Source organism: Chrysoperla carnea, chromosome 2, assembly GCF_905475395.1.
Source record: "Chrysoperla carnea chromosome 2, inChrCarn1.1, whole genome shotgun sequence".
NCBI classification, from domain to species: Eukaryota; Metazoa; Arthropoda; class Insecta; order Neuroptera; family Chrysopidae; genus Chrysoperla; species Chrysoperla carnea.
In genome coordinates, this window is record NC_058338.1 from 2,288,977 (window position 1) to 2,306,959 (window position 17,983).

General features: G+C 32.1%; 3 protein-coding genes and 1 long non-coding RNA gene across 4 annotated transcripts in view; 3 read left to right on the forward strand and 1 right to left on the reverse strand.

Moving 5' to 3' along the window:
• The first annotated feature begins 442 nt into the window (after positions 1-442).
• On the forward strand, positions 443-3,144 carry LOC123294183 (box C/D snoRNA protein 1). The gene is made up of 5 exons (XM_044875290.1): positions 443-583; positions 646-937; positions 1,797-2,250; positions 2,882-2,992; positions 3,080-3,144. Exons 1-5 carry the CDS (start codon positions 537-539, stop codon positions 3,142-3,144), a joined length of 969 nt encoding a protein of 322 aa, XP_044731225.1. The 5' UTR covers positions 443-536.
• A 1,262-nt stretch (positions 3,145-4,406) lies between these two features.
• LOC123293263 (28S ribosomal protein S5, mitochondrial) lies at positions 4,407-6,620 on the reverse strand. The gene is made up of 4 exons (XM_044874024.1): positions 6,458-6,620; positions 5,799-6,383; positions 5,030-5,229; positions 4,407-4,881 (listed from the first exon to the last, which is right to left on the reverse strand). Exons 1-4 carry the CDS (start codon positions 6,597-6,599, stop codon positions 4,483-4,485), a joined length of 1,326 nt encoding a protein of 441 aa, XP_044729959.1. The 5' UTR covers positions 6,600-6,620; the 3' UTR covers positions 4,407-4,482.
• Positions 6,621-8,820: 2,200 nt separating this feature from the next.
• LOC123293264 lies at positions 8,821-9,360 on the forward strand. The gene is made up of 3 exons (XR_006535009.1): positions 8,821-8,881; positions 8,988-9,151; positions 9,240-9,360. It is a non-coding gene; the product is annotated as an uncharacterized LOC123293264 (long non-coding RNA).
• A 2,487-nt stretch (positions 9,361-11,847) lies between these two features.
• The window catches only part of LOC123294185 (baculoviral IAP repeat-containing protein 6), a 31,625-nt gene continuing 25,489 nt past the window's right edge, over positions 11,848-17,983 (forward strand). The window contains exons 1-6 of the mRNA XM_044875291.1: positions 11,848-12,117; positions 13,840-14,021; positions 15,676-15,810; positions 16,014-16,255; positions 16,667-17,244; positions 17,353-17,934. Of these exons, the coding sequence (XP_044731226.1) occupies positions 11,943-12,117; positions 13,840-14,021; positions 15,676-15,810; positions 16,014-16,255; positions 16,667-17,244; positions 17,353-17,934 (1,894 nt within the window). The 5' untranslated portion in view covers positions 11,848-11,942. The remainder of the gene's footprint in view (positions 12,118-13,839; positions 14,022-15,675; positions 15,811-16,013; positions 16,256-16,666; positions 17,245-17,352; positions 17,935-17,983) is intronic.

Genomic DNA, 17,983 nt, shown 5'->3' on the forward strand with positions numbered 1-17,983 from the left:
ATGAAATTTTTTAATTCGATAAATATTCCTACTGGAATGCCTATTTTTGGACTATTTAAACGCTAATCATCAGCGATTTTTGTAGAAATTTTTCTGGCAACACTGATGGTGTACCATTTAAGTCGATAGTTGAAAAAATCTTTAAGGGTTACTAAAATACAGCACAATATTGGGCTATATTTGGTTTTTGTCCACCTTCAGAGTTACCTGAAAGGCAATTTGGGCTTGTAATATGGTAAGAGATATTATAACCAAAATATATGCAGGATAATTAAACAATAAGTCATTTAGTTGTTATTTTCACTTCCATGCACCACCTATTGACACATTCTGAAATGAACAAAAGCTTTCTACATGCATTTGTTTATTCTTTTTAAAACGACATCTTGTGTACATATTTCGAACTCAATTTTAAATAAACAAAAATAAGAGTATTTTCGAAAAAACGTGCTCAAATTTGGTTAGTTTGACATTTAATTATTAATAGTTTTGAAAATAACTTGACTCAAATCGAATAAAAATTGTATCTTCGAAAAATGGACGATGAAAATATTATGGATGTGGATTATCCATTTAATGATCGGTAATTAAAATTAAAATTAATTTTGTAAATCACTTTTAATTAATAATAATATTAACTTCTAGTTTAGGACCATGTGAGGTATGTGGACTCAAAGAATCAATTTATACATGTCCAAAATGTGAGGTGAAAACATGTTGCTTAAAATGTGTTCGAATTCATAAAAAAGAGCTGAGTTGCGATGGTGTACGAGACAAAACAAAGTTTATTCGTATGAATAACTTTTCGAATTTGGACTTGTTAAGTGATTATCGTTTATTGGAACAAGCGTCAAGAACTGTAGAACGTTGTAAACGTAATCCAAACACATGTTTTAAAAATCGAGGAACACAAAATCAAACTGAACATTTACCGTTGGTAAGAATCTATTTTTTTACTTAGAAATTTCAGTAATTGGGTAATTGGGACACCTTTTTCATTTCGCTGGGTTTTTTCTAAATTTTCACTTCCAAAATCCGTTGGCTACGTTTTACCTTCTCCTAACTTTGGGAACAGGTTCTCAGTAAAGATCCCTTCCAGACAGGATTGGGAGGAGAAACTAGTTAAGCCAAAGGGCGTTGTTTTCTACATTGACGGATCTAAGTTGGAGAAGAAGGTGGGTTGTGGGATCTTTTCCGAAGATCTTGATCTGTGTCTATCATTTCGGCTGCCAGATCATTGTAGTGTGTATTTGTGAATTCTAAGACTGAACATCCTTAGGTGCAGGGACATTACAATCTTCACCGACAGCCAAGCGGCTCTAAAATCCTTCAGTTCAGTCTATCTATCGTCAAGGGTAGCACAGGACTGCCGTACGTCCTTAAATGAGCTGGCGGAACGAATGAATGTAGACCTGGTATGGGTACCGGGACACAGAGACATTCCAGGAAATTGTGAAGCCTGGCAGTGTATCACGGCTACAGCAGGAGCTGTCACAGTGATGACGAGGAGGAGACAATGTCTCATCCTCTCTGTCACTGCCCAGCTCTTGTCATGAGTAGATGGACTTACTTGAGCCAGCCTCTCTTTGACGATCTCTCCAACCTAAAGTCAGTCGACGTCAAAGCCCTCCTGCTGTTCTTAAACAGCTCCAAATGGTTCATAGAGTAGTGGCCGGAGATGAGCCAACCTATTTACGGTATCACAACGGACCCTATGGTCTAAGCGTGTCCCACCCCAGGACAGCCACTCTAACCTAACCTAACCTTCTAAATTTTTCTGATTTAATTTTTTCCAGCATTTATATCGTTTAAACGCTGCATGTATTCGACGTAATACTTCATTAAAATTTCTACCAAAAGAATTCACACGTCGTAAATCAAATACCACATACTTGGATTGGAAAACTCAAACGATTTATTGGAAAATTGAATGGATTTTTCCATTAGACGATGGAAATTTAAAATTAATCGATGATAAATGCTCCGAGAATGATACGTTCGGTTTAGTTTTACAAAAATATTTTACTGAAATCGAAAATTATAAACGTTTAGAATATTATCAATCGAAAGGGATTAATGGTGTTTGTTTATTGTTAAAAGCTGAACAAAAACGAGGCGGTAAAAGTTTCTATGAGCTAGAATTAACGAATTGTATTAAGGATTCTTTTAAATATAAAATTATTATTGAGAATCCTACGATTTATGTTATTTTTAAGGAGCATTTGTCGTTGTATAATCTTATTGATGCTGGTAAGTTTCATAAGGAAAGGGCCATGCAACAGGCCTGTGCGTAGGAATCATCGGATGGGGGAGGGCGAGGGGAGAACTCAAAATTTGAATTTGTTCATCAAAATGTAATATTCAGTCACTATTTTACAACTCCGATGCACAATTGGAGTGTTCACTCCTTAAGTGTTGTATATTGTGTTAGTCAGGTTATTGTCAGTTTCAAACAATAGATGCTTTGTCTGTTATACGTACTATGTAGCATAATTTTTATATGAAAACCCGAAAAAACTCGTAGAAGTGCGATATACGTTGGCTAAGTAGCTACGCAGTCATTCTGTATCGGTGGTTAATAACTACACTGTGTACTGTGTCCGTCAGGTTATTATCAATTTCAAACAATAGATGCTTTGTCAACAACACACCAGTATATACATACGTTTCATAACCCTTCTCCAGCGTTTTCTCATCACTTAAATCAAAATCTGTTTCGTAGTTTTCAAATTGTTGGGGAATCACAGGGGGAGAGTTAAACCATAAAACACCCGCTCCCTTCGTACGCTCGGGCCTGAGAAGCATGATCGAATACAAGAAAAATATGCCCATAAAGAAATTTCTGATTTTCACGTGTTTTTTTTGTGTGGTTAAATTTTAGATGAAGAACGAGAAACTTTATTAAAAGAATCAACAACGGCGGATCCAATCAAAGATGAAACGGATAAAAATGAAAATATCATGTCGAATATATTAAATGTTAAAAATTCAATGAAACGTCGAAAAAAAAATAAACGAAATAATTTATTATTTATAAATACATCGGATGAATCTGAGAATGATTCGGATGGTAATCAAGAAACGGATGATTCTATTGAAGTTAAAATACCAAAACGTATGTTTAAAATCGAAGAAACAGTTTAATTTAATTTAGTTTAATTATTTAGAAGAAAATTAACTTAATTAAGAATTTGTATTGTTTTTAGTTTTTTATTATTAATTGTAATTTAATATGAATATTTTATTTTTTACATTGAAAAGGAATAAATTTTTATTTTTAGTTATATTTTATTCGAGTTTTTATTTAACAATCCAAATATCCAATGCCTTCAGCAGCCTTAAACTTTATTGTCAAATATGTGTTCGCTAAAAGAAAATCTTTTATCACAAAGGATCCCGGGCACAATATATTGATTTTTAGTTTCGGTAAAAATTTTGTTTAAACTATTAAGGTAGTTTCGATCATGCTGATCAAAAGTTCTTATGGGTACAACTCTCAAGAACCCTCCTCTTTCGGGTTACGGCCCTTAAAGGTTATGTCTACCATAACCTTCGAAGGGCCGTAGCTCGAAAGGGAAGGGTTATTGAGGGCCCAGTTCATAAGAACTGTTATTAGCATGATCAAAAATACCTAAAACCAAAAATCAATGTATTGAGTCCGGGGTCCTTTCAAACCATCCAAATTTCCGGGATCCTTTATCCAAATTTAATATAAAAATAATTTTTCTTTACTAGAAATTTGTTTTTGAAGTCATAATTGGCGTAAGGGACGATCAAGGGCTTAGGAGATGGTCAGAGCAAAGGAGGGATAGTAAAAAGACGGAGGGGAATATTGTATGATGAGTTTTCTGTAGTTTGTTTTAGTTTCAAGGAAACTTAAGGAAGAATCGGGAAAAGGCGGCATAAGGACTGGTCAGTTAAAGGAAGGGTAAGGGTACGTCATCAAAGGAAGACTGTCTCAAGTAAGTCCATCTTCTCTTGGGAAGACCTAAACAGTAGAAGAAAAGGCAAGACTTCATTACCTCCTTTTTCTCCACTGTAACAGCTCCTGCAATAATCGAGATACACGGTCAGGCCTAATCGTTCAGCGTGCCTGCCGCCTATTCACTGTTCTATAAACCTTTTCCAAACAGAGCCGATTTTGATGAGCATCACCAATTTTTTAGTTCTTTCGGGTACGGAACCTTAAACTCGTTCTTGAAATAAAGCTAAAAACACTCGCCATTAAATTACCTTTCAAACGAAACAAAAAAATTCAAAATCGGTTCATCCGTTTAGGCGCTACGATGCCACAGACAGACAGACAGACAGACGCACACACACCCATAGTGGTCAAACTTATAGCACCCCTTTTTTTAGCTCGGGGGTTAAAAACATCCCGAATGATAGGTAATTTTCAAGAATGATTTACAACTCTATGAATTATAATTTATTAAAATAAAATTAATTAACAACATCGAATCTTATAAGCAAGAACTAATATTATTGATTAAGTTCTTCTTCTGTTGTTTCCTTTGATTCTACTTCTGGTCGAAATGGTCTACACTCTGGATATTGATCAGTTAAGAAACTTCGTAGTTCACCATATTCAGCCATAATATTCTGTCGTACCATTGGTTTATTTCGTATATATTCCTGTTTCTTTAAATAGATTTGCCACGATGGTTGTTTGGTGTATGCCGGTGGTAATTTTTTCTTTTTTAATACAATTCGATTATCTAAACAATATTGTGTAAAATCTAGAACTTCATCCGTTGGTATTTCATCGATTTTTCGACATTCGGTACTTGGTGATGCAACTATTTCTGGATAATAATCATTTTCTTTTTTAAATTCAACTAAATGCAAACGTTTCTCTTCTGCTATTTCTTGGTGTGTTTTCTGGAAATCAAAAATAATAATACATAAAAGGAGTACCCGCAAATGGATCCCTAGCACCTAGACCAAAAAGTCCTCTGTGTCCTCCTTGAGAACAAACTATCCCCTCGAAGGCGAAAAGTCTCCGGGTAAGAGATGTTATTATACTTACTTGTTTTAATAAGCCCAAAAAGAAAGCTTTGACAACATGTTGTAAATTTGTTGAGCCTTCAACTTTCGCATACAAATCTTTAATACCCACAACTTCACAGATTGTTTTAATGGCTCGATGACAAATTAATCCATGGCCTTCAGGTTTTTTACTCACAAAGATTTTCGTCTTACCAAATTGAGTAAAGAAATCATGATAAACTGAAAAAATAATTTTTTTTTTAATTAAACTTTTTTTTCCGGCGTTTCGAAGTTCTCATTTCACTTTCAAGGGCCTCTGTTCGCAAAGTTGGTGCGGCTATCACAGAACACTGGCTGGGCTGCAAGCATGCTGAACGCTTAGGCCTGGCAGTGTATCACGACTACTGCAGGAGCTGTCACAGTGGTGACGAGGAGGAGACAATGTCTCATCTTCTCTTTCACTGCCCAGCTCTTGTCATGAGGAGATGGACTTACTTGAGCCAGCCTTTCTTTGACGACCTCTCCGACCTAAAGTCAGTCGACGTTAAAGCCCTCCTGCTGTTCTTAAACAGCTACAAATGGTTCATGGAGTAGTGTAGTACCTCTTTTTTCGATCATCGCCTTGCAATTCAAACATAGCTAAGAACACTCTCCATTAAATTACTTTTCACTCAATAAAATGAAAATCGGTTCGCCCGTTTAGGAGCTAGAATGCCACCGACAAACAGACAGACACACACATATAGCGCCAATACCTATAATACCTCTTTTCGATTTGGGGATTTAATATAAGGGGAAAAAAACCTAACCTGTATGATTTTTATAAATATTAATAAACATTAATTTTTGTCCAGCACGATTTCTCGCTTTACGAATAGCAGCTTTTGTATCAACAGCTTTCCCCAATGCAAAACCAGCTACACCATTCCCATTTCCAGTCACTGCCAGTACAGATAAACGACGTTTCCGTCCAAAATTTCCTTTCATATTAAATACAATTTTCATTTCTAACGCCTTTGTATCAAATCCTTCAAAAGTATCTTCACCGATTGGATCTGGAGGTCCTATACTACGTCCTGGTAATTTTGCACCCGACCAACCACGTTCGATGGGACTTAATTTGATGCGACGAAATGTACCCATTTCGTCACGCATTTTAATTAAACGATTCTCGTAATCTGGATCGGTAGGGAGTTTTTGTTGCTGCACGAGCTCCCGTCCACGCATTATTGGTGCGGATAAACCTGGCCATAATATATTCGCTTTACCGACACCAATTACTTGGCCACGATTTAAATTTTTTGCTACTTTTTTACTAGAACCTTTTCCTCGACCACGCTTTTTACCAGCATTACTTACAGATGTTACACCTTTCCAAATTTGCTCAGCAGGCACTGTGCATAAAAATTTTTAGATTTAATTTTTGGGGGTTTTAAAGGTTATGTTTGCGAAAGATTTCCCAACTTACATTTATTAAAAAAACTTGTGGTATTTCTTGTGCAGTTTTTCAATATTAATGTGTTTCCTGTGGGACTGAGCAAATAATTTTTGGGTAAATTTTGAGCACATTTTGTTATTAAATGACAAGCTTTCAATATTTTCGTGGCCATTTTTTTTTTGTTACGTCAAATAAATTTGTCGGTAGCAAAACATCGACAAACAAAATGATTGCATAATAAATGTTGAGTTATTTTGGTTCAAATGTTTGGTTTAACTTTAAAGATCAATTAAAAGATTATTTTTATTAATTAAAAAGAACAATATTTAATTTGTAAAGGTGTTCATAATGACGCTTGAGGCTGGCTTTAAGTGTTTAGCTGAAAAAAATAGAACTATGTGTAGCGTCAAATTTAAAAGATGTAACTTCATGATGACGCTTGACGCTGGCTTTGACGTCAAATTAGGAATCCACCTACCAGAAAAAAATAGAAATATATCCAGAGTCAAATTGTAAAAAGGAGCGACAAAAAACCACAATATAGTTAGCGTGGAATATTAATAAAATTTATTAAATCATATATCAAAAAATTGCTCTCTAAATGCTCCATCAGATTCCAAAATTGCTCCAATTATTAAATTATCAATTAATTAAATATTTGCAATTAAAAATACAAAATTTTATTTTCCAATATTTCAGTAAATTGATAGTTTTTCCTAACGTTTTTGCTATCAATAAATTGCTCCCGTTTATTTCTTTCGGGATATAACAATAACGATTTATAAATATCTATTATTTTTGCATAATTAATTAAAATTAATAATTGCAATTCAAACAGGTATGTGATGACGTCATTCACAAGGGGAATGTCATAAACTGGGGGGAGCGGGAAGGGAAAGAAAAACAAAAAAGAAATAATAATAGAAAGTAAATAATTAGATGTATCAGTGAAAAATATCAAAAAATTGCTCCGTAAATACTCTTTCAGATTCCAAAGTTGCTCCAGTCATATAATTAATATGTAATTAAATATTTTCAATTAAAAATACAAAATTTTACATACACAAAGGGGATGGGGGGAAGCATGAAAATATATAACAATAGATTGTAGTTATTATCTATGGTTATGATATTTGTTTTATTTAATTAAATATTAAAAGAAAATAAACAATCATATGTATCAGCGGAAAGTATCAAAAAATTGCTCCGTAAATACTCTTTCAGATTCCAAAGTTGCTCCAGTTATATAATTAATATGTAATTAAATATTTTCAATTAAAAATACAAAATTTTACATACACAAGGGGGATGGGGGGAAACATGAACATATATTCCGATAGATTGTAGTTATTATCTATGGTTATGATATTTGTTTTATTTAATTAAATATTAAAAGAAAATAAACAATCATATGTATCAGCGGAAAGTATCAAAAAATTGGTCCGTAAATACTCTTTCAGATTCCAAAGTTGCTCCAGTTATATAATTAATATGTAATTAAATATTTTCAATTAAAAATACAAAATTTTACATACACAAGGGGAATGGGGGGAAACATGAACATATATTACGATAGATTGTAGTTATTATCTATGGTTATGATATTTGTTTTATTTAATTAAATATTAAAAGAAAATAAACAATCATATGTATCAGCGGAAAGTATCAAAAAATTGCTCCGTAAATACTCTTTCAGATTCCAAAGTTGCTCCAGTTATATAATTAATATGTAATTAAATATTTTCAATTAAAAATACAAAATTTTACATACACAAGGGGAATGGGGGGAAACATGAACATATATTACGATAGATTGTAGTTATTATCTATGGTTTTGATATTTGTTTTATTTAATTAAATATTAAAAGAAAATAAACAATCATATGTATCAGCGGAAAGTATCAAAAAATTGCTCCGTAAATACTCTTTCAGATTCCAAAGTTGCTCCAGTTATATAATTAATATGTAATTAAATATTTTCAATTAAAAATACAAAATTTTACATACACAAGGGGAATGGGGGGAAACATGAACATATATTCCGATAGATTGTAGTTATTATCTATGGTTATGATATTTGTTTTATTTAATTAAATATTAAAAGAAAATAAACAATCATATGTATCAGCGGAAAGTATCAAAAAATTGCTCCGTAAATACTCTTTCAGATTCCAAAGTTGCTCCAGTTATATAATTAATATGTAATTAAATATTTTCAATTAAAAATACAAAATTTTACATACACAAGGGGAATGGGGGGAAACATGAAAATATATAACGATGGATTGTAGTTATTATCTATGGCTGTGATATTTGTTTATTTAATTTTTTTTTTGAGGTTAATTATATCATTTTTATTCGCCGTTGTATTTTCATTAAAACATTTTTAATTTAAATAATGTTTCAATAAGTTACTTGAAGAATAATTATTTATTGTAAAGATGGTTGTAAAAGGTGAGTCGACAAACCTTTATTTGTTTACATAAATTATCGACGTCTTAGGTTATTTGTTTATAAACTTTTATTTTATTTATATATAATTATATTGTTGAATTTTCAGTTTTCAGATACAAATATTGGCAAGCAGTTGGACTAAAATTATATTTCTAAAAAGAGATCAATCATCGAGATGATATTGAATCCGGACAATTCCTATAACTCGCCGATGTACCTATTAACCCGAATGTTGAATGGAAACCTATGGAAATATCTGACCAAGGCATTGTAATTACTAATTTCTCATGCTTTCTATCGTTAGTATGTTTTATTGCGTAGAATTAGTTTTAATTTTTATTATTATTACTTTTTTCAGTTATGAAAATACTGATTCGTCAAAACACTTACGGAAAAGCTGACCGAGCACTTTTTATGGATTTTCAATGTTTTATCAAATAAATTAAAGGTGGAAATAATATTATATAAATCTATTGAAAATAAATTTTAGAAGTAAATTATTTATGTACATATTAAGTGAAAACAAATAAACATATTATTAATAAACAAACAGATTGCACATATTAATTACATTTTATATTTTTTTACATTTTGGCCCGCTCAAAATAATAATAATGCTTTTGTGAGAACTTATTCAAAGTCTCGGAAGTGCCAAAGTTGATATAATTAACGCTATATATACATAAAAAACGGTTTTTGGCCAATATTTCAACAACCAACTGGATGAAAAAAAGGTTCAAACAAAAATTGTCGAAAATTTTTTTTCCTAAGAAAAATGTAGAATAAAAAATTGTGATATCTCAAGTCATTTTAATATTTAATTAAATAAAACAAATACCATAACCATAGATCATAACTACAATCTATTGTTATATATTTTCATGTTTCCCCCCATTCCCCTTGTGTATGTAAAATTTTGTATTTTTAATTGAAAATATTTAATTACATATTAATTATATAACTGGAGCAACTTTGGAATCTGAAAGAGTATTTACGGAGCAATTTTTTGATACTTTCCGCTGATACATATGATTGTTTATTTTCTTTTAATATTTAATTAAATAAAACAAATATCATAACCATAGATAATAACTACAATCTATCGTAATATATGTTCATGTTTCCCCCCATTCCCCTTGTGTATGTAAAATTTTGTATTTTTAATTGAAAATATTTAATTACATATTAATCATATGACTGGAGCAACTTTGGAATCTGAAAGAGTATTTACGGAGCAATTTTTTGATATTTTTCACTGATACATCTAATTATTTACTTTCTATTATTATTTCTTTTTTGTTTTTCTTTCCCTTCCCGCTCCCCCCAGTTTATGACATTCCCCTTGTGAATGACGTCATCACATACCTGTTTGAATTGCAATTATTAATTTTAATTAATTATGCAAAAATAATAGATATTTATAAATCGTTATTGTTATATCCCGAAAGAAATAAACGGGAGCAATTTATTGATAGCAAAAACGTTAGGAAAAACTATCAATTTACTGAGATATTGGAAAATAAAATTTTGTATTTTTAATTGCAAATATTTAATTAATTGATAATTTAATAATTGGAGCAATTTTGGAATCTGATGGAGCATTTAGAGAGCAATTTTTTGATATATGATTTAATAAATTTTATTAATATTCCACGCTAACTATATTGAACTCGACAAAAAACAAAATAGTTTAGTAATCCATAACGAAATTTTTTTCCCGCCCAGATGGCAGCACGACCTAAACTGACCACGTGACCTAATTTGACGCTCAAGTTCAGCGTCAAGCGTCATCAACGTTAGCTTTGAGCGTCAAATTAAGAATCCACTTAACTGAAAAGAATTATGTCCATTTACAGTTTTGGAAAAAATGAACATCAAAGTTTTGACCTAATTTTCACCTTCACAAATAAACAATGATCTTTGCGAAAAAATGTTTCGAACAAAAGTTGTTTATTTTCTATAAGGAATAACTTTTACAATTAAAATTTTTTCTTACGGTTTACAAAATGGATCCAAGACCAAAACTTGTTATCTTTTTTCGTTTTTGAGTTATCGTATTGTCAGATAGACGTATGTCTGTCTGTCTGACTACCTGTCGTCTGTCCATCTGTCATTACGATTACTCAAAAACGAAAAGAGATATCAAGCTGAAATTTTTACAGTGTGCTTAAGACGTAAAAAGTGAGGTCGAGTTTGTAAATGTAAAATGAGTCAATTGGGTCTTGGATCCGTAGGACCCATTTTTTGTAAACCGTTAGAGATAGAACAAATGTTTAAATGTAAAAAATGTTCCTTATAAAAAAATAAACAACTTTTGTTTGAAATATTTTCTTGTAAACATCACTGTTTACCCACGAGGGCGCTAATTAGGTGAAAATTTTGTAGTATGTATTGATATGGGAATATCAGTTACATGTGTGTGTGGCTATTTAAGAGTGGAAATCTTTCTTTATTTACGTGACGCCAAAAAACAAACGATTGCGTCATCAAAACTGTCTATACATGGTATTTCAACAATTAACTCAGTCAATTGTTTGTTTTCACTTGTAGTCAATGTATATTTTTTGATAAATATCCTTAGCTGACCCAAGCAATTACCTCAGTTTTTGGCACACCTTTCACTGTACAGAAAGATAAGTGATGCTCAGTCTAGGTATTATAATGTCAAAGTATTTTACACAGTATGCGTGTAGTTTTAAACAAAATTATATAGATGTCACTTTCATTATTTTATGTATGTTCAAAAAATATCCACTAGAGACCGTTAGCGTTAGAAAAATATAAGATCTTTTTTGATGTTGCTTACCCTTAAAAAAAAAAAAAAACTTTTTCACAAACTCATAGAAAAATTATTAAAGTGTTATTATAACCAAATGTATACGTGAATAAAAATTGAGACAATTTTAAAATCGAAAAACTCGAATTTTATTTATTTTTGTTATTCTTCATTACAATTTTCTAAAAAGTGTGTGAATTACATTGAATTGTGTGTTTTTTTTTGTATTATCAAACTCTTTATCCCAGCCAATATCAATGGCGGATCGACAAATGTGCTAGCAAAATGGCTCAAGAATTGTGGTCACTCAAAGAAGATGGTTATTTAAATGTTGATTTAACAACGAAAAATATTGTTTATCATCCTGCATTAAATATCATTCTTGTTATTACACGGAATGGCAGTGTACATGTTTTGGATGTGAATTCTGGCTTTATTTTGCAAACAAGTAATCTTTCTGGTACGTAATTTTGGTTATATTTTTTTATTATGCTGTTAAATTTCAATGATTTCGCCAAAATTTATTCATCTCGAAAGGTTTCTCGCAGATAACTATCCTCGAATAGACGACATGTCATTGTATTTTTATTGTTTTAATTCTTTTAACGCCTGTTTTCGGCACTTTAAAGTGTTTTTTTTTTTTTGAGTTTAAACTTATCTCCGTTGTAGAAATTATTTCCGTGAGTTCTTATCAATTGTGAATCATTTGTGGGAAATCCCCTAGTAATTTGATTAAGGCGTATTCTTAAATAGGAGCTGTCATAATTTCGTAAACATATTTGAAAGGGTTTCGATATGTAAACAAAAAATTTCTGAAAAAAATATTAAGACGTCATGAGCCTTGAACAGGAATTCTTAATGTTTTATTAATTTCTGAAATATATTGCTAGAAAATTTTCTAGATCTAACTAAAAAAAAAAAAAAATATTAGAAGTTTTCAAAAATTGTCAAAGCTTTTAAAAGTTATTAAGGCCCTTTAACCTGAAAAGCCTGTTGAGTGAAGGAAACTCGCTCGGTAACAGCGCCGAGGAGATCTTGAAACTAACCAAAGCTGATATTAGAGTCATCGTAGAGTTACTTACAGGGCATGATAACCTGAACAAGTTCCAACATCAGATTGGAAAAAGACAATCTCCTGCGTGTGACAGTTGCGGAGAAAATTCAGAAGAAACATCGATCCACTTTCTCTGTTACTGTCCGGCGCTCATACAGCAGCGAAGGAAATGGTTTGGTCCGGACATAATCGAACCAGAAGAAATTAAGAAACTCAGCGCTAGGCAAATCCTGGGTTTCAATACATCCGTTGGTTATAATAGCCACTGAAAAATGTAGCGGGGATAGAGTACAAGGGTCTATTTGGCTAAGTGCTCTGAATCATTGCTTCGAGGCGCGATGCTCGAGCATGGCCCGCTAACCTCCATACCATACCATACCAAGGCTCTTTAACAAAATTTTTTTAAGGTTAAAAAACACACCTAATCGAGGAAATGAGGCATTTGACTCAGGAATCAACTCCTGGTTGTCAGTGGATTTTTGGAAAATGTTTGTCTGAGTGTATTCAATAAAATCATATTCTTGTGAACTTGTGCTTTTTCGATTTACGCACAAAAAGTGGGGCAGAAATTCCCTACTTCCGGGCAATACATTTTCTTTATTTAAGATTTAAAAAACATTTTTGGATCCTTGACAATTTATCCCAAACTTCACCATTTTCGAAATGTTTGAACAAAAAGAGTACGGGTTTTGCCGAAAATTCGTTACTGACGAGAATAAAGATTATTTTATAGTTTTTGTCCAAAATTTAAATTGAGAACGGCGCCGCTTGGCATTTTGCATGCAAAGATGGGTGGATTTGTCGTAGCCATTCCTTACTGTAGGAATGACAAGCTGAGGAGAAAGAGCCGTTTCAGACAACTCCTGTCGTTAGCCTTGACTGTGTTATTCAGTCTCGGGGACAAAAATTAGGCCTGATTATCTGAAATATGAATTTCTGTTTGAAAATCGTCGCATATAGACCCAAGAAGAATCGATTCTTTTATTCTAGGTCCTTTAGCTGTTCTTAAATGAATTTCAAAGTACAAATTTAATTTAAATAAATTGGCCTTGAAATTTTATCAAGGGCAGTTCGTCAAGAATAGATTCTCATTATTCCATTTTGAAAAGTGAATTTCTCTTTTCACAGCTGGTTCGAATGCAAATATAAAATGTCGTTACCTAGAAGATCAAAATAAAATCTTATTCACCGATGGACATGGAATTGGAATGCGATCAGATTACAACGGCGTTTTATTATTGGACACAATATTACAGCGCCGTTTAAAATGTAGCGATGACGTTGTTAAGCTAGAATTACTCTTGTCTGAGGTAAGTCACCTTTTTTTCTCTTTTTAATATCTAACATTCTGCTGTAATTGCGTCGATGAGCGAGAAAAATTTATGATTTAACGATTTGAAGGATTTTGCTCTATCAAACGCAAATTTCATCCTATTTTAACAAACCAAGTATGTAATTCCACTAATTTTGGGCCATACTTTTCAAAATTTTAGTCAAATGTAACGTTATTGCAATACTTTTCAAAATTTAACTACTTTTGTTTCCTTAAAGGCTCAAGGAGTGATATAAGCGACATAGTAACAAGAAAAACGGAAAATACGACCCAAAATTAGTATGATTAAAAAAAAAATTCATTCAAATTGAACAAAATTTGGCCAAGATATCCAAAAAATTGATTTTTTATACTTTATGACGTCACTAAAATTCAAAGAATTTGATTTTGCTCTATCACACCCAAATTTTATCCTATTTTAATAAACCAAGTATGTAATCCCACTAATTTTGGGCCATAATTTTCAAATTTCTAGTCAAATTTAACGTTATTGCAGTATTTTTCAAAATTTAACTACCGTTGTTTCCTCATTTGACTCAAGGAATGATATAAGCGACATACTAACAAGAAAAATGGAAAATACGACCCAAAATTAGTATGTTTCAAAAAAAATTTCATTCAAATCGAACAAATTTTGGCCAAGATATCCAAAAAATTGATTTTTTATACTCTATGACGTCACTAAAATCCAAAAAAATGTATTTTGCTCTATCACACTCAAATTTTATCTTATTTTAATGAACCAAGTATGTAATCCCACTAATTTTGTGCCATAATTTTCAAATTTCTAGTCAAATTTAACGTTATTGCAATATTTTTCAAAATTTAACTACTAGATATTCATTAAATGACTCAGATACTTATTGATAAATTCGTTTCTATTCCCAGCCGAAGTCTTTAGTTCTTGCCAGATCTTGCCTCAATCCTTCTCTTCCTTTTCTACTGTTATTCTTCAAGTTTCTCAGTCTACCCTTTCTTCTGGCGCCTTGAGAATGCAATTCCAAAGTGACTCAACTACGTCAATTGTTTTCCTTAAATTATGGCCAAGCCACTTCTTTCCAGGCCATCGGGTATTCATTAAATGACTCAGATACTTGTTTATAAATTCTTAAAGCCTGGCATTTATTTCATTTTTTCCATGTTTTTAGCCCCCGACGCAAAAAGAGGGGTGTTATAAGTTTGAACACTATGAGTGTGTGTCTGTGGCATTGTAGCTCCTAAACGAAGAGTGTTCTTAGCTATGTTTCAAGAGAATCGGTTCAGTTTGGAGGGAGCTACAAGGAAAAATTCGCATTTGTCTTATGTTTTTTTTTAATTTTCGTAATCTTCACTTGTACTAGCATACAATAAGACACACTTTACATAAAATATTTCCCATTTACGTGGTAACATTATATTGAACAACCTTGTATATATTTTATACATAGGGTTAGTCGTAGTATTTGACAAAGGGTGTTGTTATGTTCGTATCTAACTTTTTAAATAATAAAACTTGCATAACTTAATATTTAAGAATATTCATTGAAAACAAGTCCGATATGATGATCGAATGCAACGCCTGGCTCTAGACTATGGGTGAACAAAGTGAACTTTGTTGTTTTAAATAATCATAAAAACATTTTCTTTTACAGGCATTAATGTTTCAACAAAGTTTAAAGAGTATAGACTTAACATGCACTGATTTACATTCAGAAGTATTAAATGAAATTACCGAGAAAATTACACGGGCCCAAAGTCAACAACGGAACGGAATTAAAGCACAAAAAGTAAGTATACACAAATATAGTCCCAAGTTTGTAACGCTAAAAATATTGATAATTATATAGCATGTATATAATGTGAGAGTGTAATCAACTTTGTCTATACATGGTATTTCAATAATTAACTCAGTCAATTGTTTGTTTTCACTTGTTTAAAAGAGATAATTTTTGCTTAATTGTTAAAAAATAATAAAAATTTGTTTATACAGTGGAACACCGTGTATTTGGAATTAAAACTATCAACATTACGTGCAGTAGCGCTACGTGTTGTGACCGAATTAAAACGACAAAATCGTCATATACCAGCATTGGCTGTGGCTGCTGCGATTAGTGAACGATTATCAGAATTAGCGCCACGCAGTGAACGTAACATTGGTTTAACAACATCATCAACACAATGTGATCGTTCAGCAATGTACAGTGAAGCGAAACGACGTGAAACATTTGCAAGGTAACGTAATATTTTATATTTATTTAATGTGTAAAACACGGGAATTTGTTTTTTTTCAACTTTGTAAGCTTTCCATTTCTTTGCGTCACGCGTAAATCGTCAGGTTATTGAAATATAAACTTTTTAGCGTGTAATTAACTTATCGATTTTTTTTTACTAATCTGATCGTCTGTCCTACGCGCATGAGCTTCAAAAAATTTGCATTATAACGAAAATTTATCACAGATTCTGCTTATGCAAAAAAAAAAAAAAAAACATTACCTTACGGCGCTTTCCAAAAAGAAAACATAGGAAAACTTTGGTTTTTATCGCTTTTTCGATATTTTAGAGCGTTTTTTTACATTTACGTTATACAAATTGCCTAATTGATTAGTCACGTGACAGCCTTTAAAAAGAATATTGGATTTTTAGATGGCCACATATGGATTACAAATGGGCATTACCAGAACAAATGGCACAAGCTGGTTTCTACCATCAACCAAATAGTTCTGGTGATGATCGTGCAATGTGTTTCACGTGTGCAGTGTGTTTAGTATGTTGGGAACGAACAGATGAACCATGGAGTGAACATGAAAGACATTCACCAAGTTGTCCATTCGTTAAAGGTGAATACACACAAAACGTTCCATTATCTGTTACATATGCAACGGTACCCGCTGTAGATGTTACGAATCTATTGACGACATCGTCAAATCATCAAACATCATCATCACCACCACCATGTACAGATGTTACAATTATATCGCAAACAAATGTACAAGATATGATTGCGTTTGGGCATAAAAATGGAATGGTAACGGTTTACAATATTAGTGGAAAATTAAAGCGAACGCATTGTTTTTATGTCACACAATATGATACAATTACGGCTGTTACATCAAGTATTCAACCATCGTCTGGAACCAATCAACAAGTGGGAACAACGGGTGTAGCTGGGACAACAACCACCATCGCTACAGAAAATTCACATAATATTTTATTAAAACGAGGTAAGATCTTATTCCTAACACTCGAACTAAAAAAAAAAGGGATGTGTGTGTACTTTATTTCTTCGAATATTTGTATTTTTGGAATAAAATGAATATTTTAAATTTCAGATAACATAACGTTAACATCTCTATGTGTGGTCGGTGATAAACTAACACGAAATTCACGTGGAGGAAACACGAAAACAACATCATCACACGATAAAAATATTATCAATAACTCCACATCAATACAAACAAAAAATGTATCGAAATTACGTCCATCAATAATATGCGGTATCACTGTAGTACATTCATCATCTACGGCGGCTACTACATCACCTAGTGATCAAGATACAACAAAACCGAACAAATCTTTATATTTAGTTGTTTACGATTTTCAATATAAATCAGCAGCGAGTGCTTCATCACCAGAACAAATCATTGCAACAGGTGGTGGTACAACTACATCATCACCAGCAGTAGCTGGTGATTCAACTCCATATGAATATCTAATTAAACAGTGTAATGATATTCTAACGACGAAAATATGTGACATCGAGGATAAAACAAAAGAAACTACTGAACCTTTTGTTGTTTGTAATGATCTTTCACCGAAGAGCTATCAGAATTTGATACCAACGTCAGATGATAAAATATTTTTACCACCTGACGATAAATTTACAATGAGTGATGTGAAATCACTATGTCCAGGTAAGATATCGTTTACCTTTTTGTTTACTTATAAATTTAAGTAAGGTAT

What these genes read in the sequence shown, in the direction of transcription:
- LOC123294183 (XM_044875290.1), top strand. Translation starts at nt 537, where the DNA reads ATGGACGATGAAAATATTATGGATGTGGATTATCCATTTAATGATCG. An exon ending in AAACTGAACATTTACCGTTG is followed by an intron (nt 938 to 1,796) that starts GTAAGAATCTAT and finishes AATTTTTTCCAG; the next exon opens with CATTTATATCGTTTAAACGC. An exon ending in ATTAAATGTTAAAAATTCAA is followed by an intron (nt 2,993 to 3,079) that starts TGAAACGTCGAA and finishes ATGGTAATCAAG; the next exon opens with AAACGGATGATTCTATTGAA.
- LOC123293263 (XM_044874024.1), bottom strand. Translation starts at nt 6,599, where the DNA reads ATGGCCACGAAAATATTGAAAGCTTGTCATTTAATAACAAAATGTGCT. An exon ending in CACAAGTTTTTTTAATAAAT is followed by an intron (nt 6,384 to 6,457) that starts GTAAGTTGGGAA and finishes TTTTATGCACAG; the next exon opens with TGCCTGCTGAGCAAATTTGG. An exon ending in TTTTGGGCTTATTAAAACAA is followed by an intron (nt 4,882 to 5,029) that starts GTAAGTATAATA and finishes TTTGATTTCCAG; the next exon opens with AAAACACACCAAGAAATAGC.